The following is a 26614-nucleotide window of genomic DNA, read 5'->3' as shown; positions in this document are numbered from 1 at the left end:
AGTTTGTTTCACTGGCTTTCACAGGTTCCTGATGGATGCAGATAAATGAGTTCTGTCTGAGTGGCCAGAAAATTAACATTCTACTTATGTCTCCTCTCAATCCAGCCCCATTCCTTTCACTTTGGCTTTCAGAGACTGGGCACTCTCTCAATTCCAGTAAGTAATGGACACAAAGAGGGTTTGATTTTTTATAGTGAGCTATTTTTTACCTCGTCTGCTGAAAACCAATCTGTCTTTGCCTCAGAACACCAATAAAACCATTCTTTCTTGCCGGCATCATGCCCCGTCTGAGCTACGGCAACAGCCTATACCACTGTTCGCCTCCTAAAACTCCAAGCAATCCAGAACTACGCAGCCTGCCTCTTGTGTGTTTTGAAGCAACCTGGTCATGTGGTGCCAATACTGGAGTCCACTTCACTGGCTACCAGTAAAACAACAATCAACTCTTATTGCGTTTTGGTTCTGACAAAGCGCTCGATGTGCGCTCACTGAATTTCCTTGGCAAAAATCTTAACAAAGACTTTAAAATGCTGGAGCATTTTATTGTAAGATTGGCCTATGACCTACATTTGTAAATATTTTTATCTATTAGAAGGGTTTATACAAACTCACAAATGTTGTGGACTTTTGCCTCTGTAAGCATGTGCTTTAAAATTCACGCATAACATACCTTTGTAGAATTGTTTTCACAGTCAGGGCATTTAAGGTCTAGTATTTTCCTTGGATTTGTAAACCAGCACACTATTCAATAATTATCCTTCCTCACCGACCATAGCCACTTTGTCAGGGCTAAATACTACTTTCTGTCAACGTGATATGTGGAAATCAGGCAGAAGTGCTGCATTTCAGAACAAAGACGTCTTGTTAATCGTTTAGATGAATTAGAAAAGATTAATTTCTGCCAATTGTTTTTTAACGTGTCAACCTTTTGTTTTTCAGCAAGCTGCATGTGGACTGGACATGCGTCATGTAACAGTTATTGAACTGGTGGGGCAATCTCCTTCGGAAGTTGGAAGAATCAGAGAGCTAAAGCTGTCAGCAGAAATCATTGAACAACTCAGGTAAGGAGAAATGAAAGAGGAAGAAGTGAAGGAAGCGGGCATGCATCCCATACTTGGTCCATACAGGAACCTGAAGTTTTTGCGCCATATTTTCTACAAGGGCCTTCTATAATGCTACATGTCCACTACAATAGATGATGTGGTACACATACTCTTTCAGGCCACTCAAGTGGGGCAGAGCCCGCTTCATGCACACTCCTTCAGCTGTTTATTATTGATTGAAATTCAAGAAAATCTGATACACAACAGGTCATTCGCAATTACCACAACTTTAAGTCCATCTCAGATTATCTTGTCATTGTGCCATTGCATGGGCATGTGGCAAGCTGCTAGGAAAGGTGTATGCGCCTTATTGACCCCTCACAGCGAGAAGGTGCTTAGGAACTGCATACCCTCAATGTGGTTCACTAGCCTTGAGCCCAAAGGCCTCAGTTAATCACAATATCAGAGGAACATGCTTCAACACAGCCTTCTACTATTTGTTCATATGAATGTGATTTACAAAGTGCAAACATAGTTGCAAAGTGTCAGTGGTGCACAGAGTGAAAACTTACAAATAGGGGGTGAAGTAAGGTGATGGGAAATGCAAAAGGAACATGCATGCGAATGGAGCGTGGGGAGAAATTACAATATTCAAATGATAGAAAGTATATAGGAGGTGCTATGGTGAAATGGTGAGAGATAAGGTGGTAAACGTTAGAGCAGATGTTATAATTAGAGATAAAACCCTCAGGATGCAGTTTAGGGAAGGGGGAGAGTCACAGGATTTATAAGAGCAAGCTCAAAATGGGGGAGGAGGAAGTTAGGAAACTCTTCAGTTGTGTTCACCAAGCTAGTGGTTTCAGCCCTTTCTGGAAGTGGAGAAGTGATATGCGTAACCTGGGATGAAGCTTCACTACATTGGAACCTTTTAAGAGAAGACCTGGCATCTTCACTTTCCTTTCTTTTATGTACTTGATTACAGTCTGACAATGCTGCTGCCCCTTAAGCCTGTTTCACTGGAGGCCTTAACCTTGGCCACCAGGTATGGAGGTTTACTGGAGTTGACTGACTTGTAGACAATTCATCAGGTATTGGAGGCAGTGTAGGCAGGCAACAGACACCAATTGCATTCCATGAGAGTCAGAAAGTCTTAATCTTTCTTTAGAAGACCCATGATGGTACTCTTCAGGGCAGTATAGTGTGTCTTAGGATGCAAGCCAGCAGAGCACTGCCTCCAACAATATGAGCCAGGACCAGAAACCTGGATGGCTACTCTGAATTCAGATTCTGGTAGAGTAGGGTCAGCAGGTCGTCTTGCCCCTGTGCCTGATGTGGTTTCTGAAATTGAGATTGGTGTTTGTGTGGGAACCAAACCCATCAGTCATAGACGTAGGCTTGCTAGGTTTGCTTATGAAACCCACTTTTAACCCTGCTATTGTTTGTAGCCACTTGCAATAAGGGCAATCCTGCCAGGTTGGAGGGTCTACCACTGCAGTTGGTGGGTAAAGGGAGGTGGTATGACAGAACAAGGTTGCAGGTTGGGGTTGAGCAGACAGTTAGGCCCTAGGTAGGTGTGTGTACCTGTAGCCAGGAGTCTCTCCTGGATCAGCCCAGAATTCACCTACTACCCTAGATGCGAGACATGATGTGAATCGGGTAGAAAACTAATTGTTTCACGTCCCCCAACCACAGTACTAGGAGCAGAGGTCCACCAAAGGAGAGTGGATCAGCTCAACAGAAGAGAAGTGGGATATGACCTAGTTTGTCGCCAAAGTAGGCACCATTATTAGATGTTGTTTAGTGGGTATCAGCAACACTGTGGTAAAACCCATATGAAGTTTAAGGGTGTCAAGAAGGTCTCAGTGGATGATGGTATTGAATGTTGGAGAGATGTCAAGTACGACAAGAAGACGGGGTGACTGTTGTCAGGTATTTGAAGAAAATTAGTAACCACTTGAATGGTAGTCATCTCTGTTCTGCATTTGCAACCTAGATCGATAGTTCAGCAGTTTTATATTGCTGTGAACCTTCTTATGGAGCTAGTAAACAATAATGTTCTCAATAATTTTCCAAAGGAATGACAGGTGAGTGATTATGCAGCAATTGGTAAGGCCATGGGAGTGCAAATTAAACTTCTTTAGTAGGAGTACAATCCATCTACTCTTGTGAGCATCTTGGAAGACACTTTGAAAGGGGAGCACATTGATGATGCTCTGTAGAGGCATCACAGCTCTACTTAAGAGTTCCTTCACTGCTGTTGATATAATTGAATCATCTGCATATGGTGTGTCTGTCAGAGACTGGAGGAATGGGGCACGCTCATTTGGGTAGAAAAAAATTAAGGAGGTCCATGTGAGAGTGTTGTGAAATGGAATTACAGTGGCAGAGTTAAGTGTGTTTGTGTTGTTGATGTGCTGCCAGAGTTTGTCAATCTTGATGAAAAAGAAGTTAAATGCTGTGCATACGTTGTTGCAGTGGATAAGTGTCTCTGTCAAAGAGCTTGTTGATGACGGCCTTATAGCAGGCAGCTTCTGGGTTCAATGATGAGCTGCCTGCAGGTGGTGGATATTTTTAGGAGTTGCCAGGGCATTTTGCATCTGAGATTGCCTCTACTTTTTCGCTGGTTACGGAATAGTGAGAATGCCGGCACCAAGTAGCTGGCTTTATGATGAAGGATTTGGCCTTCGTGCATGAGATTTCGATTGAGGAATAGGAATCTGCTATCGTCTGGAGGTTGTTCAGAGTTTCTACATCTGTTTTGGGATCAGGTGTGGCTTTCACAGCTGTAAGATTGATGTGGAACGTATTTGTCAAATCTGCAAAGGATATGCCAATTGTGTATGGTTGTGGTTTCACTCTGATTAGTGAAAGATGCACGGAACAAGTTAAAGGTGATGGCAAGATAGTGCATACAGTGAACAAGTCTAGGTGGGTGACTGGTGAAATTTGCGATGGTGGTTATGAGATACAGGTTGTTCCCTCTGGTATGGGTGGGAATCGTGATAAGCTGAGTGAAGTTCCTGATGGCCACCAGATTCAAGAAGGTATGCTTGATAGTCTTAATTGATAGGTCACCTTGGACGCTGAAGGAAAATGTTTATGAAGCTGGTACAGGCTAGTGCAATCCGGTCATAGTTCTCAGAGTTAAACACTGGTTTTGCTTCATGTGCTCTGTAGAACAGATCGAACGTGATGGTCTGTGATACAAATAGCAGAAAGTAGCAAATGAATGGCAGGCAACCATGAATCCCCCTCATGAATGTGTCAGCGTGTAAGTGTATGGATAGTGTGGTATTGTGGTGCAGGATGGGAGTGGTTAGTGGTGATAAACCAATTCTCTAATAAAAATATAATCAAAGCTGTTATCAGTGATAACGTGGGGATGGTCTGCGGCTTGAATGACGGCAGAGTTGGCATTAAGCAACATGAAGAACATTGTGTGGTTCATGTGCCTCTCCTTGTGAAGCTTTGCCAGTCAACTATCTGATTCATCAGTGTACTTTAAGTAATATGGTGCTATGAGTGGCTATAAGTGTCACCTACACATTATATACATACTATTGCCCCTAGTATCAGAGATTCTGATGCTCATATGGCAATCTTTTGTCTTCATCTGAAACAACTATGTTCCAGTAGCTACTCATGCAACTTGTTGCTATTAACCTGTAATAATACAGTAGTTTTTATAATAAAGTAACCTGTGCTTATATTGGACATTTTTCACAGTGGTGACGGAACAACTTTCTGAATGTATGTGTTGCCTTTAGTGACATCACACAAATATCATAGGAGTTAGTAATGCCACTTTAACTTTGCGTGTGATTAAAGTGGTCCAGCCAATGCTTTCAAGGGGAACATTGGTGGAAACATGCTTAAAAAAGTGAGGTCCTAGATCATTTTTCCATATACATTGCTAAAAATGATATAGGTTATAAAGACAGTTTCAAATTATGAGTCATGAGTCATAATTGAATCCAGTACATCAACATTTTCAGTAATTCTGAAGTAATAGTGCACTGGATCTACAAAAATATGACTAAGCCCTTCAGTCTGACATGTTGAAATCTTAGATACAGGAACCCACTCCAGGTTCTTCAATGCACACAACTAAGTAACAGAACTCAAAATAAATATATTCTTAATGCTTTGCCCTTAGTTAACTGAGAAATACTATAAATGAGTTGCACAATTTAGCAAGTTCGTGTGTCTTGGTAAGAATTTTATCAACATAACTCTTTAAATAATTATCTAAGTTACATTCTTTTTCGGATAGCGGGCATGTTGAAAATATGACTGAAATGTACCACCAGCTGACAAAAAGAGATATTGGAAAAGGCCCCTGATTAAGCAAAATGCATTGAGATTCTAAGTACTGAAATAGTATTGTTTGCTTTGCAACTTGTTGCCTGACTTGTTTTACCCAAAATGCTTTCAAAGATCATAAGCAATATTCCCAAGCAGGTGAGTCCATTTTTTACTCTGCAAGAATGAAAAAATAAATCATTTGCTTGTCATGTGGTTTTGAGAAGGTGGATGCTGGCCAATCAAGTCCTGTGTTTACCCTGAGCAGTGCAGTCTAGTTGAAGTGCCACCTGGCCTTTATTTATATGTCTAGTCTATTAAAAAAACAACCTTAGGAAAATCATTAAAGTTGGTCTTTTTTCCGTCTTTAAAATTCAATATATATATACAAGTTACTCTCCTTTAGTAACGCATTATCTAGTAGAGACTGTCTAGCTGCAGATTCCTTACTTTTGAATTTCCCCAGGCATCAGACTGGATCCGGAAACTTTGTTTGCGCAATACCCCTGCGTGCACCGTCGGGTGGCTCCATTCAGCTCCCCATGGCATTGTTGGCACCGAAAGTGACATTGCGGTCACCTGCATAGGCACCACCCAGGCATGTGGGTGCCAGTTACTTTAATCGCGACTTTCCACGCCAGGAGCGCAGAGCCATGACAAGAATTGGTGCATTTGTGTGTCCAAACTAGGACTCTTAAAAAGGGATTACCCTCAATCAATCAAATTGTATTTGTAGAGAGCTGCTTGTCATCCGAGTGGGTATCCAAGCGCTGTGCTGCTGCGTTGGTCGAAGAGCCAGGTTTTGAGCTCCTTCCTGAAATGTGTCAGTGAGGGTGCTGTGTGAAGGTGGAAGGGGGGCATTCCAGTACTTGGTGGCAAGGTAGGAGAAGGAGGGGCCTTCGGTGCGGCTGTGTCTGATGCGTGGTAGCTGAGCAAGGGCTAGGTGGGTATAAGGAATCTCAGGTGGTGGTTCAAGTAGGCAGGTCCTTGGTCATGGACGGACCTGTAGGAATGTGTCAGCAGCTTTAATTGACAACATTTCTTGATGGGGAGCCAGTGGAGGTCTTTGAGGTGTTGGATGATGTGGGACATTTTAGCCAGTTGGAGGATGAGTCTGGCTGCTGAGTTCTGAATCATCTGGAGTCTTTTCATGAGCACAGTGGAGGTGCTAGCATATAGAGCACTGCTGTAGTCCAGTCTGCTTGTGATGAGAGCCTGCATCACTATTTTCCTGATATTGACAAGGAGCCACTTCAAGACTTTGCGGAGCTGGTAGAGGGTATGGAAGCAAGAAGAGGCAACTGTGTTGACTTGGTGTTTCATGGAGAGTTTGCTGTCCAGAATGATACTGAGGTTGCAGGAGTGGTCTTTAGGAGTGGGCCTGAGTTCTAATGGCCACCAGGAGTTGCTCCAGAGGGAGGTGTGTCTGCCGAAGATCAGTACTTCGGTTTTGTTCGTGTTGAGCTTCAGGCAGTGTTATTCATTCAGGTTGAGATGCTCTTCATGCAGTTGTGGAAGTTGGTCATGATGTAGACCATGATGTGGGGTCCGGTGAGAGCAAGAGGATGAGCTGGGTGTCATCGGCATAGAAGGCTATGTTTATGTCGTGGGCTCTGACGATGTCCGCAAGTGGAGTCATGTAAATATTGAAGAGAGTGGGACTGAGGGAGGAACCTTGAGGGATCCTGCAGATTGTGTGCTTGGGTTGCAAAGTGAAGGGAGCGAGCCAGAGAGAAAGGATGCTAGCCATTGGAGTGGGTCATCTGTGATTCTGATCTGTCTCAGACGGTGGATGAGTGTGCGCTGGGAGAATGTGTTGAGGGCTGCAGAGAGGTCGAGCAGGATCAGGGTGGCAGATTCTTCCCTGTCAAGCAGGGTGCGAATGTCGTCATTTGCAGCGATGAGGGCTGTTTCAGCACTGTGGCTGGCTCTGAAACCTGATTGTGAACGATCCAGTAGGTTGTTTATTTCCAGGTGTTCTGTGAGCTGGAGTTTATTGGCCTTTTTCAAGACTTTGGCAAGGAATAGGAGTAGAGTTATGGGTCGGTAGTTTTAAAGTTTGTTGGGGTCATGTCAAGGAGGCCATATCCTCGGGGATTGCGCATGTTCCCAACATGTCCAACATGTCCACTTCTTGGCAGCTCCGAACTCCACTAGTTATTATAACACAGAGTTAAAGAATGGCCAAGTGGGGGAATGGGTTTTGGGTTGGGAACAGCGGGGAAGGAGACCTGTGGAAGCAAGAGTTAAACAACACAATTGCAAGATTAATCACAATGACTTTCAATAAGCTTTGTTTCAAATAACACTTATACTGAAAACATGAATGGCCTAAAGCTTCACTATAACTAGGCCTCAGGAATCTAGGTACCTGGAAATCAAGAAAGGTTATGCAAATTTTCATATGAACATTCCAGAATTAACATATCGTATTTTGAGCAATGAACGCGCCTCCAAATAGTTCTTAGAATAATCACTGCATTACAACAAAAATCAAAGAGCACCTGGTTTTCTCTGCATGAATGAACTGTACTAGAATCGTGAATAACACTGCTATGTCACACTCTGATTAAGAGTTCTAAGACTCAAATGTTCAGAAATTATTATGCACCTTAATCAAACTGCACATCAAGATTTCAATGTCTAGAAATGATCGCGCACTCTGCCGATCTGTATTTCAAAAGTTAAATGCCTGGAATGAATCACGCACACTGTTGCCAATCCGAACATTTAGATTCAAATGCACTCAAACGATCGAGCGCACTGCTGATCTGTAATTCAAGAGTTAAATGCCTGGAATTAATCGCACACACTGTTGCCGATTCGAACATCTAGATTCAAATGCAATGAAACAATCGCACACACTGCCGATCTGTAATTGAAGAGTTAAATACCTGGAACGAATTGCGCACACTGTTGCAGATTCGTACATCAAGAACCAAATGCAAAGAAACGATCGCGCACACTGCCGATCTGAATGCCAAGAATTAACTGCCAGGAATGAATCTCACACACTGTTGCCGATTCAAACTTCATGATGCAAATGCCATCAAATGATCGCGCACACTGCCGATCTGAATGCCAAGAATTAAATGCCAGGAATGAATTGCGCACACTGTTGCCGATTCGAACATCATGATGCAATTGCCATGAAATGATTGTGCACACTGCCGACCTGAATGCCAAGAGCCAAACGCCAGGAATGAATCACGCACACTATTGCCAATTCGAACATCACAATGAAATTGCCATGAAATGATGGCGCACACTGCCGACCTGAATGCCAAGAGCCAAATCCCAGGAAAAACAATCGCACACGCGATTTTATGTTTAGGCCCAAAACTCGAATGTCACTGGAAATGGAGTTGGGGGCCTAACCCGACCTCCGCCTTCCCGCCCTGCTTGAAGATCACCAAATAAATGAGGGCAGGCCTGAAATTTACTTGATAGGCCTCCGGGACAGGAACTCAGGAAAATGCTGCTGCTCTGCACCGGGACCTCTGAATAGTGAGCACGTGGAGCTGGGCTGGCTTCCTTATATAGAGCCAAGCCCCGCCCACAAGCTTCACCCAACCATGCTGCAGGAAAGGCTTCTAGAATGTCTTAGAATAAGGAACACACCCTGTAATGCTGCAAACAAGCCTTGCAAATGAACAATGTATTACAAACAGCATTAATGATTTTTCAAGTTAAAAGCTCTGCAATGCAAAAGGCTAACATACTGCATAGAAACACAATGTATGAAATATGCACTTGCATAAGGACTGAGTTTTTGCATTTACGACTCCCGTAGAGTGCACACTGTCCTGATGTTGACAGTATTCCCCCCTCCCAAACGTGGTCTAGGGCCTGGTTTGTCTGGATTTAGGCGATGAAAACGCCTCACTAGTTGTGGAGCATGAATGTCAGATGCGGAGACCCATGAGTTGCTCTCAGGACGGTAACCTTTCCAAGATATTAGATACCAGAGATTACGACCTCTAAATTTTGAATCCAGCACTTGTTTAACTTCATATTCCATTTCTCCCTGTACTAGAACTGGAGCTGTTTGGGAGCTGACTTTTTGGACAGCTCTTTTCAGGAGAGAAGTATGAAACACTGGATGAATACGTAGTGACCTTGGTAACTGCAGTTTATAGGTCACTTGATTGATTTGCTGAAGGACTGTGTAAGGACCTATGAATTTGGGATTAAACATTTGCTTTTTCTTGAAGTTAATATGACGTGTGGAAAGCCACACTCTATCACCTGGCTTATATTGCGGTCCTTCACAATGTTTCTTGTCAAAGTGCTTTTTATACATTTGTTTAGCTTTATCTGGATGTTGCTGGATTTGTTTCTTGGTTTGATGGAGTTGTTGAATCATCTCTGATACGGCTGGTGTAAGTGAACTTTCTTGTGGAATCATGATTGGCAGGGTATCTGGATGATAGCCAAACAGACCAAAAAAGGGGGTGACACCAGTGGAAGTATGACACGAGTTATTGTAGGCTAGTTCAGCTAACCAAAGCATTGTTGTCCAAGAATGAAGTGCTTTCTCAGCATAAGCATGCAGATATTGTTTCAATGTCTGATTTAGTCTCTCAGTTTGGCCATCCATTTGAGGATGATGACTGGTAGACAGTGTAGAAGTGATTTGAAGCCTTTTGCACCATGTTTTCCAGAAGTTAGAGGCAAATTGTGATCCTCAATCGGGGAGAATCATTTTTGGTAATCCGTGATATCAGACCACTGCATTTAAAAGGATTGTTGCCAGTTCACAGGAGGTGGGCAATTTCTTGCAAGCAATGAAATGTGCATATTCCATTGGCGGCATACACTGCTGCGCTCAAAATACACACACTTTTACAAAACACAACCACATTGGACAATTTGAAATACACACACCTGATACACATACACACACCACTCCCACACACCCAATACAATATAAAACACACACCCACATCACCCACAAACCCCTACGACCACAATTGAGAAAGAAGCACAGAGAGAGACACCACTATCAACAATATTAGCATCCACAGGCACCCAACACCATCACCCACATAACTTCCACGCACCTCACACAACACACCACTACATATCAGCACACCTATCACCACACACACCACCCCATACATCACCCACGCCACTCCATGGCACGGCAATGACATCCCAGGTTCTCAGAGGAGGAGCTCAGGGTCATGGTGGAGGAAATTGTCCGGGTAGAGCCACAGCTATTCAGATCACAGGTGCAGCACACCTCCATTGCAAGGAAGATGGAGCTATGGCGAAGAATAGTGGACAAGGTCAACGCAGTGGGACAGCACCCAAGAATTCGGGATGACATCAGGAAGAGGTGGAACGACCTACGGGGGAAGGTGGGTTCCGTGGTCTCAAGACACCACCTTGCGGATCAGCGGACTGGCGGCGGACCCCCACCTCCTCCCCTACAACTAACTGTAGTGTGGTTAGTTTTACGTATATTTTGCGCATTAGCTTCAGGCTTTAGGCCTTTGTGCACTTTGCCCTAAATGTATTTTATTCATTTGCTGACAGCTTAGAGCCTCTGTGCACTTTGCTCTAAATTCTTTTTATTAGGCTTCGTACTGTTATTTTACAAAGTAGCCAGTTCTACGGTATTGTTTTTTATTCATATCACACTGTTTTGCCTACTTCAGCACTGGAGTTCTTCATAACATATTCACTCTGTGCTTCAGTCAAGGATACAGTCTGGTACATTGCTGATAGACGTGGTAGGAGTTTAGATTTGGCATTCCTGCGTAGGGACATTTTGTGATCACGATGACATGTTAGTTATAAAATCACTTCCTTGTCCCAATACATGCAAGAGGGAGATTCCGACCAGGGAACCACAACTAGACGCTGACTGCCTTGTTGCAGATGCTGAACCAGATCACAGGCCTTTGCTCAGGTATGAGGGCGTATGTTCCCTAGTGATTCAGAAAGGCAAGCTAGAAGCTTAACATGCTGTGCTCTAAATAGAACAAGCAGAGGGAGAGTAGAAACTGTTAGGAATTATGATAGCTTTATTCTTATGTTTTACTCTCCTGGTGACTATCTCAATCCTACTATGTTGTATTGTTCTGGTTATTGCGGCTCACGCCTTATTTTCTAAAATACAGTCGTTTTATTAAAACATCATATACAACTTATACTGTCTTTGTCATTTGTATATGAGACCATATTGTAAATGAGAGAGTTGGTTTGGATCTGAGTGACCACGACTTCCCTGAGAAGTTCCAAAGATGTCATGCGCTCGGCTGCCCAATCATCTCTTCCCCATGGGAGAAATGAGGCACTGCTAGTTAGCCGGAGCAACAACCGGATTTATGGTGACAGAGTTCCTTACACGTGGGTCAGACTCAGTCCCCCACACCGTTATCGATCCTGCTGCTTAGAAATCCAGTAGTCTCATTTAGGATAATGAGAGCCCACGCGACATGGCGCCGCCAACGATTGGTCTGGCTCTAATGTTTAGGTCCGACTGACTCTCTCGGTCTCATATATATTTTGACTCCTCGGTTCCGTACGCGGAGACGTCCGTGGGGCTGAGGGTTTCCGCCACCACGGGATAGGTACGTCCTATTGCTTAGTGGTTCGTTGTTCAAGCTTGAACTTTGAAAGGAAAATCCCCGATTTTGGTGTGCCTTCTCTGTCCTAGAGCTATTTTTTTTATACAAATGGCAAATCCAGTTGTAGTAAATATAGCGCTTAATATGCGACATCCGCTCACAGGTCATCTGATAGCACATGGACTGACAGTCCAGGGGGGTCCGGTCACTTTTGTGGTGGACGCCCATGCAGCCTATAGAACAGAACTTTTTTATTCTTGGGTCGTATTTCCAGCAGCTGATGGGGGTACAAATACTTTTCACGAATATACTGTTGCGAATGTCCCTGGACAATACAGGGCTTATGCATACTTAGAAATTCCTTTATCTTATCAAGAACACCATAATTGGCTTGATGGCGCCCTCCCACACCCAGTAACACAAGTAAGGTTAGGTCCGTTGAGTAATGGTGGTCCAACCTGGCCTTTATTGGCTACATATACACCATATCCTGGAGTGGCAAATGTGGCAGTGGCTGAAGTACGTCGTTTATATATGGAATTAACTGCAACGTACAGACGATTAGTTCAGTTTGTGATGCAGACATTAAATACTAATGCAGCGCGTGCTGCTCCAGCGCACCCACAAGCAGTGGTACCGGGACTCAATCCGGCCACTGTACACTCAGTTATGGGTAAGGTACCGGCTAAATGTGAGGAGACTCCATTTTGGCTGGCGCAAAAGATTAATGCGCTGGAAGCAGTATTTCCCCATACGGGACCTCAGGATAAGCATAGAATTTTGACAATGTGTTTGCCGTATGGGATGGTTCCTACGGTGGACCTTTGTAATACTTGGGGCACGGTGTTTGCCGCGCTCTACACTACGGCACACGGTACACCGACTTTGGCTAATTTGCCGGAAGTGCTTAAACAAATTCAAGATGAATATGGGGCTGCCCCTGCCTTGGATTTAGGCATGCAATTGATGGGCAATTTTGATGCGGTTTCTTCTATTATTTTGAGTAATCTCAAGGGAGAGGCTGTAGCACTAGCAGTGCGAATGCGTCTTCGGGACGTTCCGCAGATTAATCAGGAGCGGGAACTTCCGAGAATAATAGCAGAAACATATTCTAGTATTGGTCGTGATAGCCTGGGGGCTCGACCACAGAAACCATAATTGCAGGGTAAAAATAATAAGGATAATGCTAAGCAACAGCAACCTGAGGGTGCAAAAAAGCGCTGGGAAAAGAAACAGCAAACACCTAAAAAAGATGGGGGACAGTCTCCGCAACCGGAGACCCCGCAGAATAGGTATAATCTCAGGAATAGGGATAATTTGAAGACGCCTGATCGATATCAATATACTGATACACGCCAATCTCGTTCCTTTCAGGACTCCTATGAGAAGAGAAGTGAGAGAGGTGGGCGGTCAGAGCGGAGGACGGAGTACGTGAAACCGAGGCAGGATTCGCAACGCTCAGCGGAGGTTTCTGTTAAACAAGAAGAGAAACCGCTGCAACAAAAACAACAATTTAAAAAGAAAAAAGTGGCAGCAGTCTCTGTTAGACATGCCGCTCAAGAAGAGAGTTCTCTTGACGAACAAGACATGGGCGTTAGCACTGTTAGACAGCGCGGCAGAGGTCACAATAGTTCGCCGGAGTCTTCTAGAGCATCTGGAGGTGAAAGCAACTGATGACTTCATACAAGTCGAGACGGCGGATATGCGAGTCTCTGATCCTGATCGAGTATATCTAGTAACTCTACGATTAGAGGGGGACATTGACCGCATTGTACACGCCATCTTTTAGGACCATGTGGTAAAATCATATGATGTTCTATTGGCCGAACAAGATTGGCCACCTGACTTTGTTCACGACTGTCCGGTTGGGAAGGAGGTTATTACGCCTTCCTTTTCACCACTTGTTCCGGGGGAACTAGCGGAGTCCTACAGTAAATCATGGGCTCTAGCACAAGCCCCCGCCCTATATAGAAATAATGTGGGGTGGGATAAACAATCACCTTATCATGTCATTCCAATAAAGGGTGAACCTCAGCCACAGCCGCAGTATCCTATTAAATTTGAAGCAAGGGCATCGGTTAGGAATATTCTTACACAATTGGAGTACCAGGGTGTAATTGAGCCTTGTGTCTCGCCAATGAATAATCCCTTATTTCCGGTTGCTAAACCGGACCATTCCTATAGGATAGTGGTGGATTACAGACATTTGAATAGTCATACACGCACATATGCAATACAGAATTCACATAGCGCAGCGCTTATGAATAATATAGTGCGTAAAAAATACAAAACAACGTTGGATATCTCGAATGGATTTTTCTGCCAAAATATAGCGCCCGAAAGTCGGGACTATACCAGTTTCAGTGCGTTTGGCTCTCAGAACATTTTTTGTCGTTTGCCTCAGGGGTATAAGAATAGCCCAGGACTGTTTTCGGCTTGTGTGACTGAAATGCTGCACGAGTTGGACCCTGAAGCGTTATCATATGTTGATGACATATATTTGACAGACGATGAGATTCTGCAACATCTAAGGCGCATTGTTGTGGGGTTTGCTGATATTGGCTATAAGTTTAATTTTAAGAAATCAAAGATTGCCTTCCTCAGTGTCATTTTCCTGGGATATGAGTTGTCGAGTGAGGGCAAGAGCCTAGCACCACATTTTTGGGAGAAATGTGCTTTATTGCAGCCTCCTAATACGGTTCGGAAGCTTCAGTCATTGTTGGGGTTTCTGAATTTTGGCAGAACCTACATTCCTGATTATGCTACGCGTATTAAACCTTTATATGAGCTGATTCGCCCAAATTTTTCAAGTAGATTTTGGACGATTGAGCATACACACATACTGCGAGAGTTGCAGAATGATCTCTTAGCGGTTAAACACTTACACACACGGGACAATAAGACACATTTAGTCATCAGGGTGATACCTGGGGCTGTTGGGTTTACGTATGTCACCTTTAATGAGGGTGAGACAGTCCCGATAGCATACAAGTCCCACTTGTATTCTGCTGCAGAACAACGTTTTGCACAGACTGAGAAAATACTCACTGCAGTACAGATGGCTGTGATCAAAGAAAGACCGCTTGCCCAGGGCCAACGCATCATTGTCGTTTCCCCGATTCCGGCCTTAGAGGCTGTTACAAAAGCAAGTGTTCCTAATTCGAAAGCTTTACACCCGCGGTGGATACAATGTGCTACGTCTTTGACAGCCACTGATGTGGATTACATATTTGACCCTAATCTGCAGACTCAAGAATTTCTTCAATATGAAATAGAGTACCCAGTTCCTGCTGGCACATTGCCTATTGACCAATATGAGGTGGTCATGTATACCGATGGCTCTGCGCAACCAGCGGTTGGGACTAAACAACAGTATTCTGCTGCATGTGCGGTGGTGAGCGGGATTATGGAGGGGGAAGTGTTCTGCCCCCCACATACTTATACTAAAACCTTGGGAGATTGCACGGCGCAGCTGGCTGAGCTCAAAGCTCTTTTGTTAGCGTTGGAGCACGCGGATCCGGTGATTTTGACCTTGCTGGTCTGTGACTCCTACTACTGTGTGCAGTCTTTCAATGAATATCTGCACTATTGGAAGATGAATGAGTTCAGAGATTCTAAAGGCAAGACCATTAAACATAAATTGTTGTGGGGTAAGGTTGCGGATCTGAAAGAAACGCTTCCTAGAGTCCATGTTGTACATACACTTGGACACCAGCGCGTTGGAATACACGTTGCTGGGAATACTTTGGCTGATGAAGCAGCAAAGTCGGCAGTGGCTGTCGCCACTGTAGCCGCAGTGACTCGTTTGAGTTCCAAACCAGACACAGAGATTTCGGCTGCGATAAAGGCTACGGCTGATGGCACGCCGTTCCCTAAAGGATTTCCTTCAAAATATAGTTACTGCTTGAGTGGTGCGCTAAATGCTGTTGTTAATATTCCGGGCATTGGTGTACGTGAATTACCAAATAAAGTTGAGAGACCTCGATTAATTTCTGCAGCACATGAAGGGGTGGCATCTGCACATGCTGGTGTGGCTGCCACGATTTCACTTTTACAGGCCCGTTACTGGTGGCCTGGTCTCTATAAAGAGACGAAGCAGTATGTCCTTTGTTGTGACGTCTGTCAACAAATTAAAGCGTCGTCGGCTAGACGCCCGCAGCAGACGCCCCTTCTGATTTCAAACAGACCATTACAGTGTGTGTACTTGGACCATTGTGGTCCACTGACACCAGATAGTGCATACAAATACATATTGGTTGCTGTAGATTCGTGCTCCAGATTTGTGTGGGTCTGGCCACAGCGCTCGGCTGACGCTCGGACTGTTATTAAAGATTTACGTATCTTTGTCGATACATTTGCAGTTGCGGCTTTTCATTCGGACCAGGGCCCTGCTTTTGCCTCTAAGGCATTCAGGGACACCATGGCTTCGTTGGGGGTCCAGCTCCAATTCTCGTCTCCATTTCATCCCGAGGGAAATTCTGTCGTGGAGCGTTTAAATCGTGATTTAAAGCAATCCTTAACGGCCAGGGTTATAGGTACGGGTCGTAGTTGGCTAGCCCACCTGTATGGAGTACAGAGAGCACTTAATAACTTGCCTAGAAGGTCACTGGGGGGTCGTACTTCATATGAGTGCCTGTTCGGAACACGAATGTATGTTCCTGATCTAGATGGTCCTGGTGTGGAGGCGGCAGATACGCCCTTTGACATAAATGATCGTTTCACTGTTTTGCAGGATTTACAACAATTCCGTGAAGATAACTCTTCTGCAAGTGCTGCCTCCTCAGGAATTAAGGATGAGCCAGTAACACCTACTGGTTGGATACCCAGGATTGGGGATCTAGTGCGTGAAAAGGTCGCAGTAAAGAAAGAATTTGATCCTTCTTATCGAGCACCTGTCCCGGTGTTAGGGGTGAGCGGCACGAGAACTGTGATTTTACCGCCGCTGCAAGGGGCCAAAGGAAATCGTTTCGTTTCCATTGATAATGTCAAGTTACAACATGTGGCCTATTCTGCACAGCAGACCAAGAGGGACACCCAGTAGTTCCGGCATCCCTCTCACTACTGGGGAAGAAGTCCCGCTGCAGGTGATTTGCACTGACACTGTTTCCTCTCCGAGCTTGGGGAGGGTGGAAGATGATCTTGCGATTGTTCCACAGTCAACGATTAATATCGAATCTTTTGATCAAGTTGCTGTACGTTCTACTGATGTTTCTGAACATGTGATTTATAGCGTACCTAGGAGAGAGCCTCCATCTGCTTCTCTGTTCACTGTTGTGCCTTTTGCAAGAACTGCCTCTGGCTGCTTCAACAACGCGGATGCGGCTGTATCCAGCTCTTCGTCATCGCTGTCTTCTGTCCGAGGTCCACGTAAGCTACTGAGTTGGCTTAAACGTACATATTTTGTTATTCCTTGGAACCGTGGCTATTTATGGCTGTAATTACTCTTTTTTTATGGTTGGGATTTGTGGTTACTTTTTTTCTCGTAATACATGGTCATTTTCTTCCTGATCGATCAGACATTGAGCACGTGGAGACTGTGTTGAGACCACATTTTTCGTCTCATATGGTTCGAAGAGACTTGTCCAATGTGAACATTTCTGCAATACCAATTCCGGATGGGATTGTGTGGGATAAAGTAATGTTTGATATATATGGTCCCACTGAATTGATTCAAATACCTTATGTCCTCAAGTTATCAATGAATGATATTGTTATACCAGGCATTGTTTCTGATGATTGGGATGTGAAGACAGTAGATTCTATGCTGAAGGATTTGCAATATTATACTGTCTATGACGATGAGGATGCTTACCAATTTAGAGATAATCATGGTGACATGTTTTGCTACAACTATTATGGACACCACTTCATTCACAAAGCTAGTAGCCCTAAGTCCATATTTAATTATGTGCAATGGGAACATTGCTCGACTCCTCCACAAGGGAGTTAGAAAACGTATAATGATAAATTTGCATATTTTTCTGGGCATGATCAGCGGAATGCTAAGTCTTACTATTTTAAAGTTGCACCGTATTCTAATAAGCAAATTTTATTGACCGATACTAAATTACTATATTCAAATTCGTTTGTATCTCAACTTTCGGTCGAGGGATATGAATACTGGTTGAAGACTGTTGATTTGAAAAGTGTTTGGGGTACGAAAAATTGGCAGATGCAAGGCAGGGATACATTATTTAGAGCGTGCATTATCCCTGTGCAAATGATTTTCCTCAATGACACAGTACAACAGACTAGTTGTTTGGGCTTGGCGTCGATTAGAGAGTTGACTTTGCCTGGTATACCGGTCCCTTCCAAATTAAATAATTGGCAGCACTATGTGAATGCTACTTTTCGTGAATTTACGCATTGGGTCCAGAATGGTACGCTTAACGCTTCATCGTTACATCCGGGCGGGTGGTTATTGTGGCCTGTAGACACTAATCAGTGTCATCAACGTTTTGTCACCTCTTCAGGGGGGTTCAGGACTAGTAGGGCAGACCCTCGTTACATTTCACCAGAACATGCTGATATAATAACTACATACAGAGTGGGGAAGCTTTGTCAACAATGGTTGAAGTACTCCACGCTGGATGCAGTTAAGTCACGTCTCAAGTTACTGTCTAATGGTACTGATTTACAAGATTTCTTATCAGGTCCCAAAGTGCCGCGGAGGAAAAGGTTCTTATACGAAGTATATAATGAGTTTTGGAAACTTTCCCAGCAGGAGGCTGCAGCCCGATTAAGACAGATTGATCAGGAAAATCTGCTGCAGACTTTGTCTGTTGTTGATAATGGCATGCATACCCTTTCTGACCGTGTTTACACGATTGACAGCATTGTTTCTTCTGCTATTGACATTATAAAATCAGACATGTCTTCTTTATATCATGGGCAGAGTCAGACACGATCTATCATGCAGCTGGGTTGGACTCTTCAGACCTTGAAGGCGGGTCGCGTTCCATGGCAGCACATTCGTGCCAGAGAGATCTTTATCTCCTTTAATTTAACTCGTCAACAACAATTGATGGCTAAGAAGGAAGCGACATATGTTATGTTAAATATTGAAAAATTGGAGAAACTGCCTTTCACGGTGGCTGAGATTCCGTCAGCTGAGTGGTTGATTCATGGGGTTATTAATTTGCCTATCTCCACTCTGCAATTTACTTCTTGTTTGAAGCACATTCCGGTGGGTAGATATGAACCATTGGGTGACGGTTACATACACGAGGTGTGGGAGCTTCCCTTTCAGTACAGATGTGTTAATGGTTTGAGGGAGGTTTTTCTTAGCGGTAGCGAATGCGAAGCTTCTGTCAGCCATTCCATGGATGGTAAACAGCTGTCCTTGCACGGAGCGTGTAATGCTTCGATTGCTAACTTAGCTTGTTATCTGAAGGGAGTTCCAGTCCCGGTAATTAAAAACACTTTCCAGGTGCTTTCTAACGGCAGTTACATTGTTCTTAACAGCGAATGCTGCTGTGGCATGCGTGCCGGAATAGTTTATGTTGTTGTCGTCAACAAGGCTGTTACGTGCTGCGGGAATGTGTTGTTTCCCCCAACTCAAATTAGGGAGGTAGCGGACATCTGGCCTCATATTGCTACTTCCAAGGTTGATTTCGACAAGTTGAGTAGGCTGAAAGCTTTATTGTTTCAAAAGCATGTGGCCCTTACATCTGCTAGCGAGACCTACGCACTTCAAGTGGCAAGGTCATCGGCGGAGATACAGTCCCTTTTGAATACTAACTTTCCAAGTCACTTCGGTGAACTTGTGGGACGTATATTTAATGCATCCAGCACTGCTGGTATTGCTCCTTTTTTTAAAGCCGTTGGTGTTGGTTTCGCTCACACCTTCTCTTCCATAATCGGTTTGATACCTTCGGCTATACACTCTATTTTCTGAAGCATTTTTGGGGGTTTCCCGATTACTTTGGCTTTATTGGCTGGAGTTTTGCTATTGTTGCTATTTTTTCGCAATGGCTGTCCCGCCACGACGAGATCCTATATTGCTGCTCCCGTCAGCGCAGCTGTGTCGTGAACGCATGATGCAGTGTTTTGGAGCTACACTCCTGGGTCATTTGGAGTGTGACTGGTCTCTGTCATTCAGACCGGTTTTGGATTGTGTACAGCCCGTGTTTCGGTGCCTTTGGTGCTCGTTTGAACATGCACTGGCTTTCTGTCTCTCGCTGCAGCGCTCTCCAGTGGTCGATCCTGATCTGTTGATGTTCCCGATTAGGGCTCATTCCCAGACTTGTGCACTACGGTTGCGTTTGCTTCGTGAGGCGGATTATGAGATTCCCTTCCTGGAGGAAGATGGTATTGTCTCTTTCCTTGGCCCTGCATGGGGTGCCGCCCTGAGTGATTTTGGGGCTTTGGAACACACCTGCTCCATGGTACTTTGTGGCGTGGATCTTCCGATCTTAACATATCTCGAAGTGGAGGAGCTCCTACGTTCTATTGCTTCTGTCTGACTATTGGATTTTTTTTTCCCTTCCGACTAAATTGACACTATATTGAATTTCGCTCTATCGTCACGTGTTTCCTAAATTTATGACTTTGTTGTCTTCTCATCTTGTCGAAATGTAGTGTTTATATTTGGGGCATATTTTTATATTATTGGAACCACTTGCTACCGACAAGGGGAGGGTGTAGTGTGGTTAGTTTTAAGTATATTTTGCGCATTAGCTTCAGGCTTTAGGCCTTTGTGCACTTTGCCCTAAATGTATTTTATTCATTTGCTGACAGCTTAGAGCCTCTGTGCACTTTTATTCTAAATGCTTTTTATTAGGCTTCGTACTGGTATTTTACAAAGTAGCCAGTTCTACGGTATTGTTTTTTATTCATATCACACTGTTTTGCCTACTTCAGCACTGGAGTTCTTCATAACATATTCACTCTGTGCTTCAGTCAAGGATACAGTCTGGTACATTGCCGATAGACGTGGTAGGAGTTTAGATTTGGCATTCCTGCGAAGGGACATTTTGTGATCACGATGACATGTTAGTTATAAAATCACTTCCTTGTCCCAATACATGCAAGAGGGAGATTCCGACCAGGGAACCACAACTAGACGCTGACTGCCTCGTTGCAGATGCTGAACCAGATCACAGGCCTTTGCTCAGGTATGAGGGCGTATGTTCCCTAGTGATTCAGAAAGGCAAGCTAGAAGCTTAACATGCTGTGCTCTAAATAGAACAAGCAGAGGGAGAGTAGAAACTGTTAGGAATTATGATAGCTTTATTCTTATGTTTTACTCTCCTGGTGACTATCTCAATCCTACTATGTTGTATTGTTCTGGTTATTGCGGCTCACGCCTTATTTTCTAAAATACAGTCGTTTTATTAAAACATCATATACAACTTATACTGTCTTTGTCATTTGTATATGAGACCATATTGTAAATGAGAGAGTTGGTTTGGATCTGAGTGACCACGACTTCCCTGAGAAGTTCCAAAGATGTCATGCGCTCGGCTGCCCAATCATCTCTTCCCCATGGGAGAAATGAGGCACTGCTAGTTAGCCGGAGCAACAACCGGATTTATGGTGACAGAGTTCCTTACACGTGGGTCAGACTCAGTCCCCCACACCGTTATCGATCCTGCTGCTTAGAAATCCAGTAGTCTCATTTAGGATAATGAGAGCCCACGCGACATAACAACATGGGAGGGGCAGGTCTTGGCGATTCTGCATCCTGAGGGCCTCGCAGGAGTAGCTGGAGGAATGGACTCTGGTAAGTCAAATCTTAACTATTACATCCCCCACCCTACCTGCATGCCATCACACACCCCCACCCTCACCCTCACCCCCATCACTCTAACTCCTCACAAATGTCCCAACATCACAAACCACACATCCTAACACCAAGCCCTGCATGCAACAACAAAGCATGGACAGCCATCACTAAAGCATGTCCACTGCACATACCCATACACCCCCCTAAACCATCATCACACAAGGTCCCACACAGGAATGCAAGCACTGGGGTACACGGTCACCCACCCATTGCATACAATGGCACACACAGATGTAATAAACATCCTTTTATACCCCTTCAGGACCCCCACCCAACGTCACCGGACAGGAGGGTCCACAAATGTCCACACCACCAACAGAAGAGGCCCAAAGTGATGACAGCACCTCTGTCCAACTGGATCTAGATGACCAGCCCGGCCCATCGGGGACCTCGGGACAGTCAGTTCCCATCACACAGTCACAGGCCACTACAGAGCTTCCCCCCTCTGGAAACACCAGCACAGCACCCACCCAGCGGGCCCATACCTCCGTCCCCAGGACACGTCAATCAGCAGTGTGTCCACCACTACAGGGAACCCAGGCTAACCCACCACCCCAACAACAACAGGGACCTGGGGGCACTGGCAGTGGGCACACGGTCCTGGGGACGGAGGCCCAGGAACACATGGGAACTGGGAGGGCTGCTGTGCGACAGGGGAGGACAGGCCAAGGGAACCCACTCTCCACAAGGCCCTCTCCAACATCATGAGAGCCTACCACCACTCCCAGGAGACGATGGCAACGGTACTGGCCAAGTTTCAGGAAACCCAGCGCCTGCAGGAGGAACAGTATTTGGGCTTCAGGGAGGAACTCAATTCCACCCTGGGCACCATCGTAGGGGTGCTGAAGGAAGTACTCAACACCAGGAGGGACACTGTGGCACTACAAGGGGCCCCTGACACTAGCCTGGATGATGAACTGCCCACCACCTCAGCCGGCGCTAGTGGACAGGAGGCACCGCCACAGGACCATCACACCAGCACCCCACCCCCTGCAGAGGGAGAACCACCTCGCAAACGGTCCCTGAGATCCAGGACAAAGACAGAGAACGATGCCAAGACCCCCGCCAAGGAATGAGACCACCCTGAATGTCATCCTTCGGTCCCACTTTGTCACCCTGTCCCTCCTTAAACTGCCCCAGCTCCACTTCCTATGCCCATTTTGGTCAATGCACCCGTGAGACTAATAGACTGGACTCTGCCATGGACATTCCTCCGCCATCACCCCTCACCATTTTGCTACCCCCTCCAATATTGAGCACTAAAATAAACACCCTTAAAGCACAAAACAATCTGGAGTCAGTCTGTGATTTCGGAATAGTGTATTAGCAATTACAGTGTCAAAAAGCTCTTTCATTTGTAATGTCAACATACCTATGTCACACAGCTGTAGTCCATGAGGGATCAAAGCAGTAGTCACATTGTGGGACACACATCTGTGAAATCGTAAGGGAAAGTGACAACTCAGTGACCATACACTGGGTGAAAACGACAGACAGTAGAGAGGTAGTAGTGTTAAAGTACATGTAGTAGGCAGGTTTGTATTCTTACCTGTGTCCCACTGGAAATATTGCTGGATCACTGAGTCCCTGTTGTCCATGTCTTCTTCTTCTGCTTCCTTGTCTTCACTGTCCACAGGTTCCACAACTTCATCTGGACCATCCTCCTGCAGAAAAGGCACCTGTCGTCGCAAAGCCAAGTTGTGAAGCATACAGCAGGCCACAATGATCTGGCACACCTTCTTTGGTGCGTAGAATAGGGATCCACCTGTCATATGGAGGCACCTGAACCTGGCCTTCAGGAGGCCGAAGGTCCGCTCATTATCCGCCGTGTACGCCCATGTGCCTCATTGTAGCGTTCCTCTGCCCTTGTCCTGGGATTCCTCACTGGGGTCAGTAGCCATGACAGGCTGGGGTAACCAGAGTCACCTGCAAATGGCGAGGGACAACTGTTAGACACACACAAACCTGTAGGGATATCCCCAGACCCAGACAACCATTCCCAACGTCTTGCTTCCAGGTGCTCACCTAATAGCCACACACGGTGCCTCAGGAGTTGACCCATCACATAAGGGATGCTGCTATTCCGCAGGATATAGGCGTCATGCAGTGAGCCAGGGAACTTGGCATTAACATGGGAGACGTACTGGTCTGCCAAACATACCATCTGTACATTCATGGAGTGATAACTCTTCCGGTTTCTGTACACCTGTTCACTTCTGCGGGGGGTACCAAAGCCACATGGGTCCCATCAATGGCATCTATGATGTTGGGGATATGTCCCAGGCCATAGAAATCACCTTTCACCTGAGGGAAAATGATGTAGCTTCGCATGTGTTTCAGCAGGGCAGACAGCACTCTGGACAACACGTTGGAAAACATAGGCTGGGACATCCCTGATGCTATGGCCACAGTTGTTTGAAATGACCCACTTGCAAGGAAATGGAGCACTGACAGCACCTGCACTTGAGGGGGGATTCCTGTGGGATGGCGGATAGCTGACATCCGGTCTGGCTCCAGCTGGGTACACAGGGGCATATTTATACTCTGTTTGCGCCGGAATTGCGTCGTTTTTTTTTACGCAAATCCGAAACAAAACTAACTCCATATTTATACTTTGGCGTTAGACCCGTCTAGCGCCAAAGATCTTGGAGTTTGCGTCATTTTTTAGCGTGGACACCTACCTTGCGTTAATGATATGCAAGGTAGGCGTTCCCGTCTAAAAAATGACTCCGAGTCATGTGCGCTGTATTTACACTCCCGGGCAAAAATGACGCCCGGGAGTGGGCGGGTCAAAAAAAATGACGTCCAGACGTTTTAGCGTCATTTTTTAACGCCTGGTCAGGGCAGGCGTTAAGGGACCTGTGGGCTCGGAAGGAGCCCAGAGGTGCCCTCCCATGCCCCCAGGGACACCCCCTGCCACCCTTGCCCACCCCAGGAGGACACCCAAGGATGGAGGGACCCATCCCAGGGAACTTAAGGTAAGTTCAGGTAAGTATATATATATTTTTTTTTGGTTGGCATAGGGGGGCCTGATTTGTGCCCCCCTACATGCCACTATGCCCAATGACCATGCTCAGGGGACAGAAGTCCCCTGGGCATGGCCATTGGGCAAGGGGGCATGACTCCTGTCTTTGCTAAGACAGGAGTCATTTAAATGGGGGTTGGGAGTCCAAAAAAATGGCGCAAATCGGGTTGAGGCGAAAATTTTGCCTCAGCCTGACTTGCCCCATTTTTTGACGCCCAAGCTCCATTTTCCCCTACGCCGGCGCTGCCTGGTGTAAGTCATTTTTTTTGACGCACACCAGGCAGCTCCGCCGGCTAACGTCATTCCATAAATAAGGCACCCGCATGGCGCTTTGGAATGGCGTTAGCCGGCGTTACATTTTTTGACGCACAGCTGCGTTGGCGCAGTTGTGCGCTGTTGGAAAATGGGTTATTGGTAGGGCAGGTAGGTACCTACACCTAGCAACAAGCCACTAACCTCCACATAGGTACAGTTAGGTCTCAGTAAATTAATCCCAGCTCAACCCTTGGTAGCTTGGCAACGAGCGTCAAGGCTTAACTTAGGAGACAAAGTGTAAAGCATTCAAATATCACAAAACAGTAATTAAATAAAACACAGGAAACAGTTTAAAAATCCAAAACCAATTTATAAAAATAGTTTACATTTTTATCTTTAAAATGACACAAAAACGAATAAAATTGGTTCAGGGGAACCGGAGATATGAATTTTTAAAGTATTATTATTTTTCTAGCGCTTAGAAACAAAAAGCGCCAATCGGGTCATCTGGTTGCACCAGGACCGGGGCAAAGTCAAAGTCTCAGGCCGACCGTGATGGAGCCCTGCTCGGCTACAAGTCGCGGGAGGCCTCGGTTAAAAAGTTACCTTCTGACTTAGTCTTTATTTTGAAGTTTTTCTTCACCGGGACGAACCTGCCTGTTGAATCCGACCTCCTGGAGCCCTTGTCCGGATACGCGATGTCGGTTTCCTCGGTGGAGACTTTTACCTTCGGACTTAGTCGTTTTTTCGAGATGAAAATCCTTCGACCGGGGTAAACCTGGATCTTGATCCGACGTCCATGGAGCCCTTCTCGGATACGATGGCTGGGAGGTCCCGGTCAACTTTTTACCTTCGGACTTAGTCTCTTTTTTGGATGTTTTTCTTTACCGGGACGAACCACGAAGTCAGGCCGGGTCACGGTTGAGGCAAGCCGGCTAGAATTTCCGCGGCAGGTCGGTCCCTCTCTGGAGCTTTTTTTCCAAAAATTCTCAAATCTTTTCCAAACTTCTGGGGCTTCACCCAGATGTTCTTTTAAGGTTCTTTTGGGGTCCACAGCTCACCCCAAGGGTCCAGAAGTTCTGTGATGGTCCTTGGGGGGTGCAGACTTCAACTCCCAGAATGCACCTGGCGCAAACTCCTTTTTGGCCACTGGACAGTGGTCAGCTGGTCGCTTTCTTCAGGAGTTGGTGCAGGGGACTCTGGTTAGCAATTTTTCACCTGTAGCAAACAGGGAGTCCCTCCTTGAACCACTTGAAGCCAGGCAAAGTCCTTCTTGTGGTGAAGCCCAAGTGTGCAGCTGGTGCAGTCCTTCTGAGTGCAGGTTCCAGGTGCAGGCCAGGGGTCCAGCAGGGCAGTCCTTCTTCTCCTTAAGTTCTTTCTTCTTGAAATTTGGTGGGGATCTGAGGTGTGGGTGCAGGTCTGCCAGTTTTATCCTTGCTCCTGGGTGAAAAGAAGGGGGGCCCTGGTTCTCCAATCAGGGACAGGGTCGTCCCCCTGTGATGACCACTTCCTGGGAAGTGTGGCAAAAATCCATCCCAGAAGGCAACAGTCTCTAAAAATCCAACATGGATGAATCTGATTTTTGGAGGTTACATCTGGCTGAGCCCACCCACTGGTGTGGCTA

The 26614-nt window shown here is 45.5% G+C and overlaps 1 protein-coding gene across 2 annotated transcripts in view; it reads left to right on the top strand.

The window, feature by feature from the left end:
• The window catches only part of SRPX2 (sushi repeat containing protein X-linked 2), a 411391-nt gene that overhangs the window by 342038 nt on the left and 42739 nt on the right, over positions 1 to 26614 (top strand). For both annotated transcript variants that reach the window (XM_069212794.1, XM_069212786.1), the window contains exon 10: positions 940 to 1061. In XM_069212794.1, the coding sequence (XP_069068895.1) occupies positions 940 to 1061 (122 nt within the window). The remainder of the gene's footprint in view (positions 1 to 939; positions 1062 to 26614) is intronic.

Source organism: Pleurodeles waltl, chromosome 2_1, assembly GCF_031143425.1.
Source record: "Pleurodeles waltl isolate 20211129_DDA chromosome 2_1, aPleWal1.hap1.20221129, whole genome shotgun sequence".
Lineage (NCBI taxonomy): Eukaryota > Metazoa > Chordata > Amphibia > Caudata > Salamandridae > Pleurodeles > Pleurodeles waltl.
The sequence above is the reverse complement of the archived record's forward strand: the minus strand, read 5'-3'. Positions and strand labels throughout refer to the sequence as shown.